General features: G+C 46.3%; 1 protein-coding gene and 3 non-coding genes across 8 annotated transcripts; all 4 read right to left on the minus strand.

Moving 5' to 3' along the window:
- Positions 1-4498: 4498 nt before the first annotated feature.
- Positions 4499-20375, minus strand: Fcgr2al1 (Fc gamma receptor 2A like 1). Of its 5 annotated transcripts, none has more exons than XM_087581377.1 (6): positions 19937-20375; positions 13598-13723; positions 12785-12805; positions 11897-12154; positions 7052-7306; positions 4499-5183 (listed from the first exon to the last, which is right to left on the minus strand). In XM_087581377.1, exons 2-6 carry the CDS (start codon positions 13680-13682, stop codon positions 4999-5001), a joined length of 804 nt encoding a protein of 267 aa, XP_087437503.1. In that variant the 5' UTR covers positions 13683-13723; positions 19937-20375; the 3' UTR covers positions 4499-4998.
- Positions 19286-19357, minus strand: Trnae-cuc (transfer RNA glutamic acid (anticodon CUC)). Its single transcript has one exon. It is a non-coding gene; the product is annotated as a tRNA-Glu (tRNA).
- On the minus strand, positions 19789-19860 carry Trnag-ucc10 (transfer RNA glycine (anticodon UCC) 10). Its single transcript has one exon. It is a non-coding gene; the product is annotated as a tRNA-Gly (tRNA).
- Positions 20327-20398, minus strand: Trnad-guc14 (transfer RNA aspartic acid (anticodon GUC) 14). Its single transcript has one exon. It is a non-coding gene; the product is annotated as a tRNA-Asp (tRNA).
- Between the last annotated feature and the right edge of the window lie 118 nt (positions 20399-20516).

Genomic DNA, 20516 nt, shown 5'->3' on the forward strand with positions numbered 1-20516 from the left:
TTTTTTCTTGGGTGCAAATGACCCCGTGATTCAGATATAGTATTATCTGAATTAATTACTGTAGCACCAGCCCATTATAGGTCCCATAGCAGTAGTTCTCAACCTTCCAATGCTGCGACCCTTTAATAGAGTTCCTCAGGTTCCAGAGACCCCCAACCATAAAATTATTTTTTTGCTACTTCATAACTGTAATTTTGCTACCGTTTATTAATCGTAGTTTAAATCTCTGATATGCAGGATATCTGATATGCCACCCCTGTGAAAGGGTCCTTTGACCCCCACAAAGGGGTCATGACCTTTGTCCTTAAGGCTGAGGTGGGTTCATAAAGCAGTGAGACTGCATTACTTCCCACTGTCTGAGGTTTTGAAAATTGAGTCTTTTTATCATGCTCCATTTTCTTTAATATAGAACATCCCATTTTGACTTCCTGATGTTGAACTTATATCAAAATCCAAAAGATTATTTTTTTAAAACTCCCCAATCCTCTTGGGATACAGGCCAGCTCTCTCTGTCTCTGTCTCTGTCTCTCTGTCTCTGTCTCTGTCTCTCTGTCTCTGTCTCTGTCTCTCTGTCTCTCTGTCTCTCTGTCTCTGTCTCTGTCTCTCTGTCTCTCTGTCTCCCCCCACGTCCCCACACCCCCTCCTCCCTAGGGTATGCAAATTTGGGTGTCCCCAATTAAAACAGTCTAGGGGGCTTGATCAAGCAGTTTTCTCAGCCAGTTAAAGAATTAAAAGGCAATAAAATTCTGAAGCTCAGCAGGTGACTGTGGAGAAACCTCAAGTACCACAGGCAGGATCCCCAGTTAGGAAAGGAATTTACTGGAGGTGAGGACACGGACCTATTTCAGAGAACATAGAGAGAGAGAGCCTCTGCAAAGCACAGGTGTGTGTGTGTGTGTGTGTGTTAGTGGTATTGTGGTGTGTGTGTGTGTGTGTGTGTTAAGGAGTGGGGGGAGGATGTTACAGAAGTCAGAAAGTCCAGTCTTTTCTCAAGTCTTGGGGCAGGGGCTTTAAGCCCCTGAAGAGTTTTTCCTTCCCTGCTTAGGGTTGGTCAGACTGTGTGATGTGTCCTAAATAGGCCTTGGACTTGCTGAGCCAGTCCATCAGCAGGGGGCTGCTGAGTGAAACAAAGGCCTACATTGGGTTTGTTTGTTTGGTTTTAGTTGGTTTGGTTGTTTGTTTTTAGTATAGAATAGAGTTTATTCAGGGCACAGGAGGGGAGCGGGTGACAGGGAGATAGGGGAGTAGGAGAGGAGAGAGAGCAAGAAGGCAAGAGTCAAAGCCATTGTTTTAAGCAGCCAGGCTTTTGTCTCAAGACAGGAGGGTGAGGCAGAAGCTGGCCATCTTCGAGAACTTCGCCCCCTTTATTACCGAGCCAGGGCCTTTTGCTGTCTACAAGGGAGTCTAACTAACTTCTGGGCTCTCAGCATATTACCAGGGAATCGGAGTTCCCTTTTGCAAGTTCTCAGTCTCGTCAATAAAAGAACCCAAAGACAAACTCATAAGGAGACACAGAACCATTTTATTAGAATGTGAGAGGAAATCACAGAGTGGGCCCAGTGCAAATCCCAGAAGCTGCCAGGAGGGAGAAGAGAAAGGCATGCCTTTTGAGGTCAGCAACAGAAGTCTGCAAGCAGGAGAGAGGGGGGGGTGCTCAAGAAAATAGTAAGAAACAACACAAGCATCAAGGGCAAGCACACTTGGGACTCTGGTCAACATCTAAAGAGAAGATAGAAAGGGGGATAGGGCCTGGCATGGTGGTGGTTTAATCCCAGCACTTGAGAGACGGAGGCAGGTGGATCTCTGTGAGTTACTAGGCCAGCCTGGTCTTCATAGTGAATTCTAGGACAGTCAGGGCTATGTAGAGAGACCCCACCTCAAAACAAAACAAAAGAAAGGAGGAGGAAGAGGAAAAATATTGCTTTTGAAATTGAATGCCTCTTTTTTTTTTTTTTTTTTTTTTAACCTGGAGGAAATTACTTTCCCTTAATGGGCTTCACCCGAGCTCTAATGCCTCCATCTCTTCATGGGGTAAACCAGGGGTGAAGTCCAAAATTGATTAGGAGAGGGGTCCATTCCCCATGGCCTCCAGTTCTGTTAATGCCTGGCTAGCTGCCTAATGCAGTCATTACTGGCTGTGCCTCCAGCAGCAGCTGAAACTTCTAATTTGCAAAAACAGATGCTAGAACCCCTGCTCCATAATCAGCTGTTTTCTTCCTAGAAAGATATTAACCCAATGGGGTATCTTAAAGTCCTCCACCACTGTGAACTGAAGGGACACCTATGATCCAACACTAAGTACAAAATATAGCCATGTTTTGTTTTGTTTTGTTTTGTTTTCCGCAGCTGGGGACCGAACCCAGGGCCTTGCGCTTGCTAGGCAAGCGCTCTAACACTGAGCTAAATCCCCAACCCCTATAGCCATGTTTTATAGCATGACTCCAAACTATAAAAGTCTGTCACACCAACTAGCCATATGTTCTTGATCAAGTGATTTCATCTGAGGCACACTTGTCTTAAAATGAGATTGGACCACCCTTTTTTGTTCGTTTGCTTGTTTGTTTGGTGGGGGAGAGGGGTGCTCTTTGGCTTGGTTTGCTTTTTGGTTTTCTTTGTTTTTGTTTTGTTTTTCGAGATAGGGTTTCTCTGTGTAGCCCTGACATTCACTATATAGACCAGGCTGGCCTTGAACTCTCAGAGATTCACCTGCCTCTGCCTTCTGAGTGCTGGAATTAAAGGCTTGGGCCACTGGTACTGAACTGGACCACCTTTAATAAAGACTTTGCATCCTAATAATCTCTGATTTCAAACATTAAGGAATGCACTTAATGCACACATGTTTATTAAGTGTTTCGTCACGTGTCATGATACTTAAAGGGTCTGAGTATGTGGTGGCAAACAAAACAGTCCCTCCTGTGGCTCATAACCTAATGGATGGGGGAGGGGAGTCATACACTAAACAAGCAAGCATACAGTACATTGACAATTAAAAACAAAAGAGGGGGGGTGGGATAGAGGGTTTGAGAAGGGGAAACCAGGAAATGGGATAACATTGAAAAATGTAAATAGAAAATGCAATTAAAAATCATAAAAAAAGAGAAACATAAATTAGGGGAATGTAGGCTTACATTTTTCAAAACCTACTTTAATAAGGGTTCTTAAATGCTTCAACCTCCTTCTACTCCACAGCAACCAAAGGTAGGGTAGAAGGTTAGTAGGAAGTGGGAGATGTGGACCTGTTTAGAAGTAGTTCTTTGGAGCGATCCCGAAAATGAGTCAGTAGCGGCAATCTCAGTCCAATCAAAAACACCAAACACACATCAGTCGCAGCAACTCAATCCAGAAGAAACCACAAATCTCCACCAGGTTCGCAGTAGTCTACAGAACACCGGAAGTCCGTTCCTCTCTACGCTAAGTCACAGTAAGTCACGCTAGCAAAGATCAGTGAAGACCAGTCAAGCGTTGCAAGGCGAATCTAGGCCTCCTCTCGCTGTCTGTGGTGTTATCTTTATAGTCTTTCTAGACATCACAAGCTCCCTCAAGAGTCCACTCCAAGGGAAGGTCATATGCTCTTTCACAGACAGCTTCCAGGAAAACACCACATGTCTGTTCTCAGCAAAACATCCTCCCATAAGACAGCCTCCAGAAAAAAAAAAAAAATCACATGATACAACTGAGTCCCCAGAGAAACCAGAAATTTCCACCTCGGGAGATTTAGGAGTGTGGTAGAGGAATAAGCTTACACTACTGAATAATCAAAGAGCCCTTACTGATAACACGTGAGTAAAAACCGAAGGACGTTGTCGGAGTCTGTTTTCTGTTGCTATTGTAAAGCATACGAGACTAGGTACTTTAGTAAAGGAGTGGGGAGGGTTCTTTAGTTCACAGTTATAGATACCGAGGTCACGTGGCCACATTTGCTTGGCTTCTGATGAGGACTTTGTGTTGCTCTACGCGGGGCAGAAAAGGAGAGTAAGTGCGGGCCCTTGTGAGAGAGAAGGCAGCTGAGCTGCAAGATGGCTAAGCTATTGTCCTGAAAAGCATCAGCCCTGCATCTGTGGAGGCATGGGCTCACCCTTGTGGTCTGAACAGCTCCCATTGGTCTCTGACACCTGGCAGCACTGCCCCTGAGGCTCAAACCTTAGTATGCAGGGGGTTTTTTTTGTTTTGTTTTGTTTTTTGTTTTTTGTTTTTTTTTTTTTGGTTGGAATAAGTCATATTTAAACAAAGGCTAAGTGAAACAGGATGTGGGTCCCTACAGGCAAGAACATGCCTGAGACAGAAAATGCAGTCTATAGAAGTAGAGCTGCTGTGTTCTGGGAAGAGCAAACGTGAGAAAGAACGAGCCAAAAAAAGCAGAAGGAAATGAGATCAGAGAGGTAAGATCATGTGGTAACATCTTACAGAACACTGCAAAGTCGCTAGATTTCCTTCTAAGTACAAGGGAAAGCTTTTACACTATTTTGAACAAAGAAGTCACAGAAAGGAGATCCTTGGCCCAGATTGATTTCTGTTTTATTATAGGAGGTCAAACCCAGAGCATCATGTGTCCTGGATAAAAACTGTGCCACCAACCCCCAGCCTTCCCCCACCTCTTGTTTAAAATATATATATTACATTTTAATTTGTTTATTGTGTGCATCTGCCATGGTGGACCTGTGGAGGTCAGAGGACAACTTTCAGGAATTTGTTCTCTCCCTTTGCCCTGTGTCCTTAGGGATCAATCTGTGGTCTTGTCTGTGAGCTTAGCAATGGGTGCTCTTTCCTGATAAGCCATCTAAACCCAGGGTCTTATTGGGTTATCCAGGATAGACTTGCACTCTCTCTTCTCTAAAACCCGGGCAGCCTTTGGTGATCCTCCTGCCTCAGCCTCCTAGCAGTTGTGATTGCAGGACCAAATATCCAGCCTGGTGGTAAGTTGCTTTCAAAGGAAGGCTGTAGATGAAGCGGCGGTGTGGCTGAAAAGAAGCTGCCGCTGTTTAGCCATACGATGGGATGTCATTTGTCCTGTGGAGCCTTGTACTTTCCAACTGACAGGGATTTCCTCCAGTCCTCCCCCGAGGTTTGAAGATTTCTCCGTACACAGAAATACAGGCCGGTGTCCACTGCAAACAGGAGGCACATCACTAGGCAGAAAGTAGCATGGAACCACACTAGAGAGCTGGTGGATGCCGTTGCTGAACCTGGGAGGAAAGCAGGAAGAATTGGAAGGAATGAACCATTAAGACAGAAATTCAGAATTTAGGGACAGTGAGGTCCCTAGTGCAGAGTTTCTGTAACGTGATTCACACCAAGTACTTAAAGTAAGGACAGGAGCAGATGAATCAGGAAGCCTTCAAAGGACATTGGTTGGTTGGTTGGTTGGTTGGTTGGGTGGTTGGTTGGGTGGTTGGTTGGTTGGTTGGTTTGTTGGTTTTTTGAGACATAGTTTCTCTATGTAACAGAGCTCTGGAGCTGTCCTGGAATCACTTTGTAGACTAGGCTGACCTCAAACTCACAGAGATCTGCCAGCATCTGCTTCCTGAGTGCTGAGATTCAAGGTGTGCACCACCAGGCCTGGCTTTCAGTGGACTTTTCATCTCTCAGCCTTCTCCAATGTGTTGCCAAGTCTGCATTTTCTAAAGGGCATGGCCATATCTGTCTGAAATTATAGGAGACGAAGACTTTGTGGTCACTGGGTGTTAGGGCCTAGGTATAATATTAAGGCCTAGATTGAATGTTAGGGCCTAGGTGACTGTTACCTGTCTAGCCTTCCATTATAAGAAAACTTTCTCATATGTCTCTGCTGTCACTAGGAAACTTCTAATGCCGGAACTGATTACCTATTGTCATGTTCTGTGCCCTTGGAAACCAATCACAATGGAAGTCAGTAGAACTGCTTTCTGTAGTTACACACAGTAAGCAAGGACCTGGACCTGAGTATAAGCTTTTATGGTGTTTGCTTTCATAAGCTGCTCTTGGGATGGACCCCAACGTAAGAGAGACACCTGCACCAAAAACTATTTGGACTAAGACTTCTACGTTGAGTAGTAGTCAAGTAACGTTTAAATTCCCAAGAACTCTCTGGGAATTGACGTTCTTTGTCAGAAAGAGACGTGTATGTAGGTGGCTGACATCCTGGTAGACATGTTAGAATATAAATATTAGAGAAGACAAGTCCCCCGCCACAGTCGGATAGAAACAGGATAAATGTACAACAAGCACATGTTCCTAAGGAAATCCCCCGATGCAGATGTTTGTGGAGTTGGGGCTTAAAAATCCCTATGGGATCTTAACCTGGGTCATGGTTCAGTTCCTGAATCTGGACCATAGCCGTGGCCAATCAATCCTGGGGCATATGCTCAATAAACTCTCTCCATCTGATTGAGATCGGTGTTCGGGTGGTTTGTGAGGTGATTCCTGGACCCCAACAGTGAGATTTGACAACTGCCACGTGAAACATCCCATTTGAGACAGGGATTTTCAGTCAGAGTTTTGACGGAAGCCATCTCTTCCTCTCCAGACTGACCTCTTAATTATCATCCTCCTGCCTCAACGTTGCAAGTACTGGAGTTACAGGGCTGCATTAACAGGAATCCTTAAAATGCACTGTGAGTACAAAAGGAGAGGAGCAGAACGCAGATAGCATTCTACCTCAGCTTGAGCTCAGAACCTTTCACTCCAAGATGCCTGCAGACAAGTCTCATGGCTGGAAAACATCCCTTGGGCAACCTTGAACTAGCAGTCCATAAACCACTTCAGTAGCTCTTTACCCACCACCTCCTCTGGTCCTGTGACTGAGACGTGTTCACTAACCAATACCAGCCAGTCAACAGAGGTTGCAATTCTGAAAGGCAGAATTAGGATTTCACAATGCGAAATTTCTCAAGAACAGAGTCATGTTTTTCTTGTGAGTAGAGAAAGATTCTCAGGCCAACGTGGCTGCCCTAAACTAGAACCTAAGGTGTCAGTAGACGGCCATACATCTCAGAATCCTAGTGTTAGGACACAAGACGGAGCAGAGTGTTTTGAAACAGAGTAGCATATTTTAAAGCCAGGGATTGTGGCTCACCTTGGACAGTGATGGTGACAGGCTTGGACACATGCATTGTCCTTCCTAGATATGCTTTGCAGTAGTAGTTCCCACTGTGACTGTGGTTGGCTTTGGGGATTGAAAAATTGCTGCTTTGATAATAATACCTCACAGGTTTTCCATTCTGGAACAACAAGACCTTAGTCAGCTGTTTGTTCTTCCAGCTATGGCACCTTAATGTGATGGTTTCCCCTTCCTCAAACACCAGTTGAGGGGTCTGGAGCAGCAGCCAGTCTGAAAGATGGAAAGACACTTTACCAAGAGTAAGATACAAAGGGGTAGCTGGGCGATGGTGTCACACGACTTTATTACCCAAACTCTAGAGACTCTGTGAGTTCCAGGCCACCCTGGTCAGGGCTACACAGAGAAACTGTCTCAAAAAAAAAAAAAAAAGAAGAAGAAGAAGAAGGGGTTGGGGATTTAGCTCAGTGGTAGAGTGCTTGCCTAGGAAGCACAAGGCCCTGGGTTCGGTCCCCAGCTTCGAAAAAAAAAAAAAAAAAAAGAAAAAAAAACCCAACACACATTCTCTCAGCAGAATGCAAACATGAGGGCCTGAGTTTAATCCGTAGGGACAGGGAATGTTGTAAAATCACAACACCTCAGAGGTGGAGGCAGAACAATCAGAAATGCAAGGTCATCCTCAGGTATATAGCAAGCCTGGCCCATATGAACCCTATCTCCGAAAGAAAACAACAACAACAGCAGTACAACAACAACAACAACAACAAAAACCCAGGGCCTGTGCAGCAGCCTATCCCACAGGTCCACGTGACTCACACAGAAAAAACATTCCATTACATTTATGAGGTCTTAAAAGCAATTTCAAAACAGTTTTATGGATTTAAAACACTATACTTAATATAGGACATGCATTAACTTCAGTAACTATAGGTGTTATAGAATAGAACTTTTGGTTTATTATTAGAATAAGTGTTTATGGTCTGGGATTACTAGTTTAATGATATGATTTTTTTTAACAACTCTTAGAAAGTGAGGTAAGTAGTCCTTAACTGTATTTGATTGAGTAGAGCCTGAATCAGGCCAGGTTCTCTGTCCTAGTCTGCTCCAGCTTCCTTGACAAAGTACCATAAACTAAGCACCCAAGCCAGATGTGGTAGAGCCTGTCTGTAATCCCAGGATGTGGCAGGTAGAGCAGAAGGAGCAGAGTTCTAGGTTATCCTCGAACCTGGGCTCCATGGTACTCTCAACCTAATAAACAAATGTTCAAAACAGGACCTCGGTGGCATTATAAACAATGCACACTTCTCAAATAAATCCAAAGCCAGAGGCCAGAAATGTTACCTCTAATGAGAGCTCACTTCCTAGTTTATAGAAGAGAGTTTTATTGTCATTCCTACAGAACTTTTGTAGGTCTTCCTCTTACGGACTCCACTCTCCTAACCTAGTTACCTCCTCCCAGGACCACCCCCTAATACCATGCCTTGGTGGTAAGATTGCAATATCTCAACCTTGGAACATAAGCATTTGAGAGCACAGCACACCCTGAGTGGAATCTTCCACCAACAAAAAAAACTGACCTTTTCGGGGAGTGTAGAAGTTTGTGACATTGAAGCACAGGCTGACCAAGAAGTCATTACATAACCATGGCTGCCAGCATGCTTCCTGTCTCAGTCAATATTACATACAGGTGTGAGCTATCATGTCCTGTAAGCCTGGTAAGAGCTCTTTGTTTGGTGGTTTGGTTTGGTTTGGTTTGGTTTGGTCTGGTTTGGTTTGGTTTGGTTTGGTTTGGTTGAGATGTGTCAGGTCTTGTTATAGTAGCCCTGGTATCCTACTCACCCTGCAGGCCAGGCTGGACTCCAACTCCCAGAGCTCCACCTGCTTCTGCCTCCCAAATGCTGGGATTAAAGGTTCATGTCACCATACCTGGTTTTTTCAATAAGATCTTTTTAAATTCTCTGTTCTCCTCTGAATCTGAACAAAAAGGGCAGAACGTTTTAAAACTTACAATCATTTTCCTGTCTTCATTCAGAACATCCTGGGAGGCAGGAGAGATGACTCACAGGTTAAGAGCACTGTCTGGTCTTCCAGAGGTCCTGAGTTCAGTTCCTAGCAACCACATGGTGATTTATAACCATCTAGAATAAGATTCTAGTGCCCTCTTCTGGCCTTCAAGCGTCCATGCAGGCAGAATGCTATATACATAATAAACCAAAAAATACTACAACCATCTCCAATACTTCATCGATGGTAGGAGTCACATGGTAGGAGTCACATGTATGGTACATGCATATCATGCACACACACACCCCACAGTACGCATGTAGAGGTCAATGTATAAGTCAGTTGGTTCTCTCCTTCCACCTCTAGGTTCCAGAGATTGAACTCAGGTCTACATGGCCGTGTGGAAAGCACTTTTATCTAGAGAGCCATCTTGCCAGCTCTACACTCTTCTGTTTGGTTACTTGGTTTTGTGTTTGTTTTGTTCTTTGGGAGTGTGCACCTTGTTGGTTTTGGGGACAGTGTTTCACTGTGCAGCCTTGGCTGGCCTGGAATTCACTGAGATCCACTTGCCTCTGCCTTCTGAGTGCTGGGCTTATAGGCATTTGTCACTATGCCCCACCACATCTGTCTTTTTTTTTTTTAAAGGAAGACTAGTTTATCTGCTACACCGCAAGTGGGCATCTGGCTGAGCAGTAACTCGAGGGCTACTGTGATGGTTTGCTTATGCCCAGCCCAGGGAGTGTCACTATTGGAGGGTGTTACCCTGTTGGAGTAGGTGTGGTCTTGCTGGAGTAAGTGTGTCACTGCAGGTGTGGGCTTTAAGACCCTCGTCCTAGCTGCCTGGAAGTCAGCATTCTGCTAGCAGCCTTCAGATGAAGATGTAGAACTCTTAGCTCCTCCTGCACCATGCCTGCCTGGACACTGCCATGCTCCCACCTTGATGTTAAGGGACTGAACCTCTGAACCTGTAAGCCAGCCCCAATTAAATGTCCTTTATAGGACTTGCCTTGGTCATGGTGTCTGTTCACAGCAGTAAAACCCTAACTAAGAGACAGCTACCTACAGCCTCTAAGGGTAATTTGTAATTTTATATTTTCATAGGACAAGCAAGAACCATGGGCTGTTTCAGGACAAATAAGATGTAAAGAAAGAAAATGAGTAGCTATGGTGTTCACTGGGCAGATTTTTGAAGTTAATCCAATATTTATTTCTCAGAGTGCTGTCTATGGAAACTGCCTATACTTCCAAGCTCTCTCCAGCACTGGAACCTTAAAAAACCATTTTATTTTATCTTGCTTTATTTCGAGACACTCTCACTATGTAGCCCTGGTTGATCTAGAACTTACAGAGACACACCTGCCTTATGCCTCCAGAATGCTGGGATTAAATGAATGTGTAACCATACCCATCCTTAAAATACTGTTGTTGCTGTTGTTGTTGTTGTTGTTTTTTAATCTGTTTTGGTATTAAATGGGAGAATCTAAAACACTACATACTTACATGTATTAGCCTCAGGGCTTGTGTACCAAGGTATATCTGAGGTAAACTATTAAACTCCTATTTTCAGATATTAGAGTGGGATAGGAATAGTGTTCAAGGTCATTTTCATAGACGCTGTTAAACTGAACACCATCACTTATTTACACAAACCTGAATCAGATCATGTGACTCAGTCAGTTAAGACTACCCCACAATGGAATGCTGCCTCGCCACAAGACTGAACCCCGGAGGGTGGATGAGGGAAAAAAAAAAAAGAATGAAGCCCGTTTGCAAAAAAAAATGTGGATTGAACTGAAAATCGTTCTGTTAAAGTGAGCTAAGCCAGCTATAGAAAGACACGGGTGCAACATCACACATATTATAGTATTGGAAATACTCAATCTTACAGAGGTTGAGATCACAATGGAAGTTAGCGGAGGTTGGAAAGAGAAGAGGGAAGGGTGGGGTAGGGAAGGCTGATTTACAGTCAGATAGGAGCAAGACATTTCGAAATGCTTTGTGTAGTAGAGGATCTATGAACAATGACATTGGACTATGTACACAAAAATAGAAATAGGGGTTGGGGATTTAGCTCAGTGGTAGAGCGCTTGCCTAGCAAAGGGAAGGCCCTGGGTTCGGTCCCCAGCTCCGAAAAAAAGAAAAAAAATAGAAATAATAAGAAATAATAATAATAAGAATCATCAGTGTTTATGTTATGATGCAGTAGTAAATATTTGAGGTGGTGAGTATGCCCAACTTAAACCAATTTAAGAACTAAACAATATGCACACTTAATAAAAGGTTGCATGCTGTCCTCCATAAATATATCCCATGTATCAAGTAAGACTAATTTCAAGTTTTGAAACCTTGAAGTACTATAGGCTTTCATCTCGTCTAGGGATAAAAGTCGTCACACAGCCTATCTGCTCCACGTGTTTCACTCAATTCCCTTTCACTCATCTCTGGCCTCACTTGCCAGATTTCAGTTCCACCCTTGGGGATCTCGACTCCTTGCTCCTCTAGCTTGTTGAGTCTGCCCCTGTCCTATAGTCTTTGAGACTTTCCTTCCTAGAGTCTCTGTGCTTCCCCCACAATGCCCTGGCAGAGCTGATGTTTACGAAGCAGGGGCTTCCTTCAGCTTCTCTCACAACAGCCCTTCTGTGGCCTCGAACCTCTTGCTCAATTGAGATTGAGACCAACACAGGCGTCCTCTTCCACGAAAGACTATACGGAGTAAGTGAAAAGGGAAATGTGTCTTTCAGAAAAGCTCTCCGTGATGTTTCCCAGAAACCACACTATCCTTTTTCTTGTAAATGTTTGCTCTGTACGCAGTCTCCAGACCTGGTATCACAGCTGCTCCCCGGACCAACTTTTACTAACCAGAAATCACTTCCAGATGTATGGGGTCGCTGAGGCTGGTGTGCGCCATTCGGCACCGGTATTCTCCACTGTCATTGACTGTGGCCTTAAACGTGTAGCTGGCTTGGACCTGGCCCCAGGTGGAGCTCTGGTTGTGGAACCACTGGGTAGAAGAGTTTCCAGGATTGTGGGTCCCTTCGCACGTCAGCGTCACAGTGTCTTCCTTGAGCACCTGGATCCATGGGGGATCACGTTTCACCACAGCCTTCGGAAGATTTGCTGTGAGTGAGAGAAGATATGAACAACTCAATTTTGAGGGACTGTGCATTCCAAAGGGGAACAAGGGGCCAGAGAGTCCACATCATAGACCAGATAAAGGTCTGAGGATAATGACTCAGAGCTATAACCTAGCAACGGGAAGGGCGGAGCTTTTAAGATCTGAGGTACATAATTAATTCAAGACCACTGCGGGCAACTTAGCAAGTCTATTCAAAGTAAACTGTTTTTTTTTTTTTTCTCTTTTATTTTTTTCGGAGCTGGGGACGGAACCCAGGGCCTTGCACTTGCTAGGCAAGCACTCTACCACTGAGCTATCCCCAACCCCTCAAAATAAATTGTTAAAGGCTTGTAACTCAGTGGTAGAAACTTGTGTAGCACACTTCAGGTCCTAGGTTCAATCTCTAAACCATTTTTAAAAATCATATACTTGCCCTGGTCTCTTTCCCTTCGGTGTTTGGAGAATCCAGTTGGAATCTTACCAAGGATTAAACTTCAGGGCCCATTGTGAGAAAACTGCTCAATCTGAACCCAAGCCTGATGCTTGGTAAAGCAGACATTTCCTTACAAATTAAACACAGTGTTCTGTTGTAAGATAGCAACGCCTTGTAAACAAGGGAAACACAAACTTACCCGTCTGCCTGTCTGCAAAAGCTGTAAAGAGGAAGAGAGAGGGTGGGGGTCAGTGTAGAACAGCAGCAGATGAAAGTTGTGTGTTAGGAGTCATCATAAGCTTACAGCCCCTTCCCCATGAGCCTCCTCATGAGTCTTTCCAGTTTATCTGTTTTTAGTTTATGTAGCTCGAATATCTTTCTCACTTAGTGCCAAGTGCTTGGCACAGCTGCAAAGTATGAATATTTGGCTCAAGATGGCCTTTTGAGAGACCGTAAAAGGACCTCCAGATTCTGACCTTTAAGTAACGCTTAGAGGAAGAAGAAGTTAGAATCCTCTTTTTTTTTTTTTTTTTTTTTGGTTCTTTTTTTTCAGAGCTGGGGACCGAACCCAGGGCCTTGCGCTTCCTAGGTAAGCGCTCTACCACTGAGCTAAATCCCCAGCCCCTAGAATCCTCTTTTGATGTTGTTGTTGTAGTTACAGTATCACCATGTCAACCAGACTAACCACTTGCCTGTCTCCTAAGGGCTGAGACTAAAACATGTATCACCACACCCAGCTCTAAAAACCTCTTGTTGACAGGGTCTCACAAAGCTAGGTTGGCCTGGAATTGGAACTTACTGCAGTTGAAGCTGACCTTGAACTCCTGATTCTTCTGTCGACACCACACACAAGTGCTAGGATTACAATCAGGTACCGCCGGACATTGTGGCTCTTGCCTTTTAACTCTCTCCCTGGTTTCTAAACCAGACCCACTCTTTACTACCCTGATCTCTAGAATCCAGACAGTAGGAGAGGTTGAAAGGATTGTATTTCAGGATGATCCTTACTCACCAAACAGCAGCAACATTGTCAGTGGTGGGAGTAGCCATTGGCTTCCAGAATGTGCATTCTGAAACATCTGGGTCTCCAAAGTCATTCAAGAACTGGGTCAGAGTCTGATGAGGTCTAGGAGATGAACTGCAAAAAGAGGAAGGAAATGGACTCTCTTGCTTAACCACATGGGTCAGCAGACTCTGTTTCTGCTAACTTAACAATAGCAAGTTAAACAAGATGTGGTCTCTGCTTGATAGTCATAGCTTCTACACGTAGCCCCTTCTTGTATACTTCGGGGAAACCCCAAGTTACTGTTGTTGTGAGGAAACTGGGGAGAACACTAGAAACCAGAGGAAGCCTCTATTTACTGCCTTGATCTGATGCTCTTTCATAAATTCCTGGGCTGCCTCACAGGCCAATGCAGAAAGCCTCAGGGCAACTTCGGCTAAAGAACTTTGACCTAGGTGAGATAAACAGATCTTCTAAACAAGTAATTGAAAGAAACAACATTTGACTATTATTATTATTATTATTATTATTACTATCTGAAGAAGTAAGTCCAAAAAGGTCTCTACCCTATATGCAAGTGTCTGACCTTGCCCTCCATATACATAAGAAGTCGTGGGGGGGGGGGGGGTGGACAGTTGTTTTGGTATTTGAGACATTGTCTCTCTATGCAGCCCAGACTGTCCTGAAAAATCACTATACAGATCAAGTTGCCCTTGAGCTCACACAGCCTGCCTCTGACAACTGAGTACTGGGATTAAAAGCATGTGCCTTTAATCCTCTGGTAAGGCCTAGAGCAAAAACAACGTTTTTAAATAGAAGAAATAAATTTGTTAAAAAAGAAATTGTAGGGCTGGAGAGATGGCTCAGTGGTTAAGAGCACTGACTGCTTTTCCAGAGGTCCTGAGTTCAAATCCCAGCAACCACATGGTGGCTCACAACTCTCTGTAATTGGATCTGATGCCCTCTTCTGGAGTGTCTGATAACTAAAATAAATAAATCTTAAAAAGGAAAATTATAATATCATAAATGCTATTCAAACGAGGAGAATGAGAGCTGGCAAGATGGCTCAGTAGGTAAAGGCATGGACTGACATTTGATGGCCAGCCTCACACACACACACACACAAACACACACACACACACACACACACACACACACACCAGCATGATTTTGATATGCTTTAACTAGCTCAATGGATGGGCATTTCTAAACCTCCCTGTGGCTAGCACACATTCTCTTCTAGTATCCCTGGCTTAACACCTTCTAAATCTATATTTAATCTTTGCTGCCCTGTTACATTCTGGGCAGCCCCCTTCCATCCCCCTCCCCCATTCCCTTTCCACCTACATTGCTGGATGATTTCTCTCCTGCAGCTCTTAAATCTGATCCCTCTTCCTCTGAGTCATGGCCATTCTATTCTTCCTCCCCTCTCTCTGTCCCTTACCCATGCAATCTAAAAGTCCCACCTCCATCTCCCTGCCCAGTCATTGATTATACAGCAATTCTTTTTTCCAATCAAAGTCAGCTGGAGGCAGGGACCCTCAGGTCTAAAAGCAAGGCTTTTGGGAGCTGAATTAAGACAAAGCATTAGAACCAATTCCCAACACACACACTCACACACACAGACACACACACAGACACACACACTATACATATATATATGTGTATATATATATGTGTATATATATATATGTATATAATTTTGACCCAGTTCTGACACTCTATCTACATGACTGTTTCATAGAACAGACATAACAAAAGTCAGGAAACTTGAGCATGCATGTATAGTTGTCACGTAACAGAATCCTTCTGTAGGTTATGGTCTGTTGTTTGGCAATCTTTCCTGGAACTGTACATCCCTCTTGTCCTGTTTCAGCTAGTCTCCACTGCAGAATTATTACTTCTTTACAACCTTTCTTACAACGTTTCAGTGTTTCACACTATTTCATTTCCAAAAGCTGACATACTGTTTTGCCTTGAACATATTTCAATGTAGACTCAATTTTAAGTACTTCAAGGGTGGTGGCCACTGCATATATATCAAATGTGTAGAGGAAAAAATGATTTAGAAAATTCCTAATCTCACAAAGAAATAAGCAAGCTCATCCCTGTGCCCTGGGCTAAAACCTCAAAGCACGCAGCACTTCTATGGCAACTGACTTAAGGCATTAAAGTAGATGGCTTGTATGGAGTAACAGGGGTGATTTCTGGACCTCCTTAACTTTGTCAATTGAGGTTAACAAACTCAGGACTGATAGCTTATGCCTGATCCCAGTTTACAGCGACCAACAGGGAACCCTTGATGACTACTGTGTTCTGTAGAACAGTGCTCATTTCTTCTCTGGAATTTCTCCATCTCTGTATAGTGCTATATCTTTCCTCATTTTATGTCAGTCAACATGAGAAGCATCAGTCCCTTACTCGCACTTTTATTCCTCTGAAAACCAAATTTCCATAGGCTCCACATACCATTCTCTAACTGAACAAGCAGGAAAAACCAAGCTAAAAAGTTCAATTTATGCCTAAGCAACTCTGAGTAGAAAATTAAGAAACTGGGTGTTTTCATAATACTTACTTTAAAATTATTTATATGTAGGTGTCTGTGTGGGGTTATATGCATATGACTACAGTTACCTGGAGGTCCACAAGAGAGTGTTAGATCCCTAGGAACTAGAGTGTTGGGGTTCAGTAATTTGCCACACAACCATAGTACACCATCTTAGTTAAGCAAGAATAGTTTATTGAACGCATATCATGATGCTAGATGTCCAGGTCCACAAGAAGGAAAAACCTAATTGTGGCACTAGTCTGCTATCAAAGTTAACTTCTTACAGGAAAGAAAAACAGGTTCAAAAGTTTAAAGGGGGTGCTGGAGAGATGGCTCAGCGGTTAAGAGCACTGACTGCTCTTCCAGAGGTCCTGAGTTCAAATCCCAGCAACCACATGGTGGCTCACAACCATCTGTAATGAGATCTGATGCCCTCTTCTGGTGTGTCTGAAGACAGCTACAGTGTACTCATAATAAATAAGTAAATCTTTAAAAAAAAAAAGTTTAAAGGGCAAGGAAGAGAGGAGTTGGCTTCCTAGGTAAAGGATTGAGTAAGGAAGCTGGGTGGTGAACAGAGAAGATTCAGAACATTGAGATAACAGAGCATGAGTGTTGTTAACTTTTAGCGTATTAGGAGCATTCTTCAGTGTCAGCCACAAAAACCACAGTGAGTTCATATGAGGTGCCGGAGGGGCTGAATGTTGGTGAGCTCTGACTCAAGCTGTTTTAAACACACCAGTTCATATTGACCTTTGATTTAATGGTTCATATATATAGTGTATAAATGTATATGGTGTATACATATGTATACATATCGTCTGTGTGAGAGAGAGAGAGAGGAGAGAGAGAGAAGGAGAGAGAGAGAAGGAGAGAGAGAGAGAGAGAGAGAGAGAGAGAGAGAGAGAGAGAGAGAGCGCCCAGAGCAGAGAGTCCAGTTGTGATCTTGGTGTGTGGAGCTTGGAAAAAAGGGAACAGGGGAGAGGAGAGAGGTGGGAGATGAAAGTAAGGAAGAATGGCTAAAATAAACGGGAACTGAACACTGGCTTGACTAGTAACCATGTCCAATCCTAAGAACTAGACCACCAGGGAGCATGGACAGAACAGACCCAGCTTCAGATTCCTGGACACAGACACACTGCCTCTACACCACCCAGGCACGCACACTGCCAGCATGCCAGCCAGCTACTCGGCCAGAACAACCACATAGTTGAGAGGAGAGCATCTCCGTCTTCTACAAGGATGTCTTCAGAGTCAAAGAACTTGATGAAAACAACCGATGCCTACCCTAGAGACAGTGAAAAACAACGATTTCGTTGTGACGTTTCCTCTAGGTATCATGAGTGCACCGGAATTCCAGGACGCCAGAACACCTGCGCAGGAGTGTCAGGTCCTGACTTCAACACCGCAACCCCAACACCCACACCATCACTACATTCAGTGGCCATCGCTGACTGGTCCGGACCCTACCGCACAGACTTCGCCAACAGGCGCATGCTAGTGTGATCCTCCTCTGGACGAAGCCCAAGCAGAACAGAGGCACAGGCCGATCTTTGCGATCCGCAAGCTCCCGACTCCCACACCCACCCTCACCCGGTCCCCACGCCCCTGTTGGGACACCTGCTGGCGAAGGCTTGCCTGCTGTCTGTTTGGCGCAGCCTCCCCCTCTCGCCCGGCGGCTGCCCGGGGACCGGCCGAACAGTCCCTTCCCGGATGCCCTTAGACTCTGGTGCCTCCCGGTGCCCACGAACCGGAGCCCTTCAGGTGGCAGAAGTGGGCTGGAGTCCGGTCCGGATAAGCATTGTCTGGGCTGCCCCCAGGATCTGCTGGCACTCTCACAAGGCTGCTAGCCATTGAGGTGGAGCTCAGTCCCCAGCTCAGCGCTCAGAATCCGACACTGTTTCGCGCTGCCTGGCAGGGTCAAGGCGGAGGGATCCGGGCAGGGAGTGATTACCGGTGTGCCAAGATTACTTTACTGACTCACATCCGCCACTGCAGCAGGCGACACAAGGGTCCTGAGAAACGGTGGCATTACGACCGCCCGCCACGGCCTCTGCTCGACTTAAACGGCCCTTGGGGGCTTTCTGGGAAATCCTGGCTCGCGACGCCCACTGTCGGTCCCTGGGAAGCTGGGTGCGAGAACCAAGCCAGGTGCTTCTGGATCTGCCGGGAGCATCTGGTTCTCAATAAAACCTGCCCACAGGAACCCCTTCCGATCCTGCAAACATCCCCCTCTCGGTGCCACCACCACCGCCAAGCCCAGCACCAGCACCGTATTCCATTCACCTATAGATTTTCTACCTCCTAAAGATTTTACAAGAACATAAAACAAACAAAAAAAATGTGTGTATGTGTGTTCTTCAGTATATACTATCACACATATTTATACATGTTTGTATCTATACATACATCATATATAAACAAGTCTAATGTGCGTGCGTGCGTGTGTGTGTGTGTGTGTGTGTGTGTGTGTGTGTGTGTGTGTGAAATGAAAGAATTCGCTACCGATGTTTGAACTGGACGCTCCTTTGTGACTATTTCGGAAAGCTCACTGGGACCACCCTGTCATGCACGCGATGCACGCTAGGCGTGTCAATCAGGTGATACAGGTTATGCATTCGAGGTAGGTGCGACAGGAGGAGCGGGCTAGCCAGAGGGTTTGTTGGAGAGGTAAGAGCAGGCGATCAGGAGATGGAGTGGTGTTGAGATTCCCTCGGTGGACGAGTGTTTGTGATCCGGGCGGTGTGTGAGAAAGCTCGGCTTGTGATGGTGGCAGGTGAGAGGTCTGGGCTCCAGGGCAAGCAAGGAGTCTGAGCTGGGGAAGTGCAAAGTTGGCGTGTGGTGTCAGAGAGGCTGGTCCGGGATGTTAAGGTAGGCATGGTGCAGCCAGGGAGACTCTTAGGCAGAAGACGGTTCTGTGGTACTGGGTGATGGGTTTCTGGAAAGAAAGAGGAAAAGGGAAAGGGGGTGGAGGGAGAGTGAGAGAGAGAGAGAGAGAGAGAGAGAGAGAGAGAGAGAGAGAGAGAGAGAGAAATATGGAGGGGAGATGTGGAGTTGTGGTCTTGGTCTGTGTAGCTCATGTACAAACAAAAGGGTCACTCAAAAGGGGTCAGGGTGGTGAGGTGGGAAGTGGAGGGACTAAGAAGAGAGGCTTCCCTGACCGGGAATCGAACCCGGGCCGCGGCGGTGAGAGCGCCGAATCCTAACCACTAGACCACCAGGGAGCGTGGGTCCCATGCTCACGGCTATCAACTCCTGGAAACAGACAGACACACACCCTCTCGGCCACCAGGGCAGACATGCTGCCTGCCTGCCGGCCTGCCCGCCTGCCCGTCTCCTCATACCCGGCCGCCTGATGCATGCTAAGGCCTTAGGAGGCTGGCGTTCTCGATTCTCTCTTGGCCCTGGCCCTGGCCCTGGCGCTGGGCTGCCACTTGCCCCCTGGCCTCTGCCGCTTCCACAGCCATCACGGTGCGACTTCGGGGACTAGAAACTTGCCCCTGCCGCTTCTCCTCCCGGTGCCCACTACCTGAAAAGGTCTGGCGCTTTCCGATCTTCCCTGCCTACAGTAGAGCCTGGGCCCCAGCTCGGCGGAGCCAGGCAGGGCCCGGGTGGGCGCGTCCTGGGTGAGGACCTTGGCAAAAGTTGGGCACGCTGCGTTGGCCGGGAATCGAACCCGGGTCAACTGCTTGGAAGGCAGCTATGCTCACCACTATACCACCAACGCCGCACAGCCGGACCCACACCCCCACGTCGCCGCCGACTGCCACCACACGGCGCCCAGCGCCCTCGACGCCGCCTACCTCTTACTTGCCTGCGCACCGCACGCACGCACGGGGGACGCCCCAACCACGAACACACCCACGGCTCCTCCTCTCCGCGCTCTTCCTCGGCCTCCCACGCGCGCCTCTCACATGTTCACGCCTTTCCAATGGGGCGCTCCCGTCTCCTGGCTGCTGCAAGACGGCGCGCTAGCCCAGGCCAGTGCGCCAGGGACCGCTCCCGGCAGGCCGCCACCCTGAGCGGCCTGGGCGCCGGTGCAGTCGGCAGAAAAGGGGTTTGAGGGCTCCGGAGAGGCTTTGCTGGAGATTATGGGGCTCGGCGGGCTGACGTGGGTCTGGGTCTGCGCGTGGGGCGTGGGTGGAAGGGCTAGCGCCCGCGGGCCACCTAGGTGTCCAAAAAGGACATCATGTCTCCCCGTCGGGGAATCGAACCCCGGTCTCCCGCGTGACAGGCGGGGATACTCACCACTATACTAACGAGGACGACGACAGCCACAAACACACGCACTCCGTGCCCGTCTACCACGCCAGGGAAGAACCACAGGCGTCCGTCTCCCCCAACGACCACCTCTTGCTCTGCACTGCACCGCAACCCAAAAGA

The sequence above is a fragment of the Rattus norvegicus genome, chromosome 13, assembly GCF_021556685.1.
Source record: "Rattus norvegicus strain SHRSP/BbbUtx chromosome 13, alternate assembly SHRSP_T2T, whole genome shotgun sequence".
Classification (NCBI taxonomy): domain Eukaryota; kingdom Metazoa; phylum Chordata; class Mammalia; order Rodentia; family Muridae; genus Rattus; species Rattus norvegicus.

Bases quoted from the DNA above. Each gene is read 5' to 3' on its own strand.
- Fcgr2al1 (XM_087581377.1), bottom strand. From the start codon at position 13,682: ATGACTTTGGAGACCCAGATGTTTCAGAATGCACATTCTGGAAGCCAA. The intron at 7,307-11,896 runs GTTAGTAAAAGT...TCCATCTTTCAG, and splicing joins ACATCTGGAAGTGATTTCTG to ACTGGCTGCTGCTCCAGACC. The intron at 5,184-7,051 runs GTGAGCCACAAT...CTTTCCTCCCAG, and splicing joins TGTCACCATCACTGTCCAAG to GTTCAGCAACGGCATCCACC.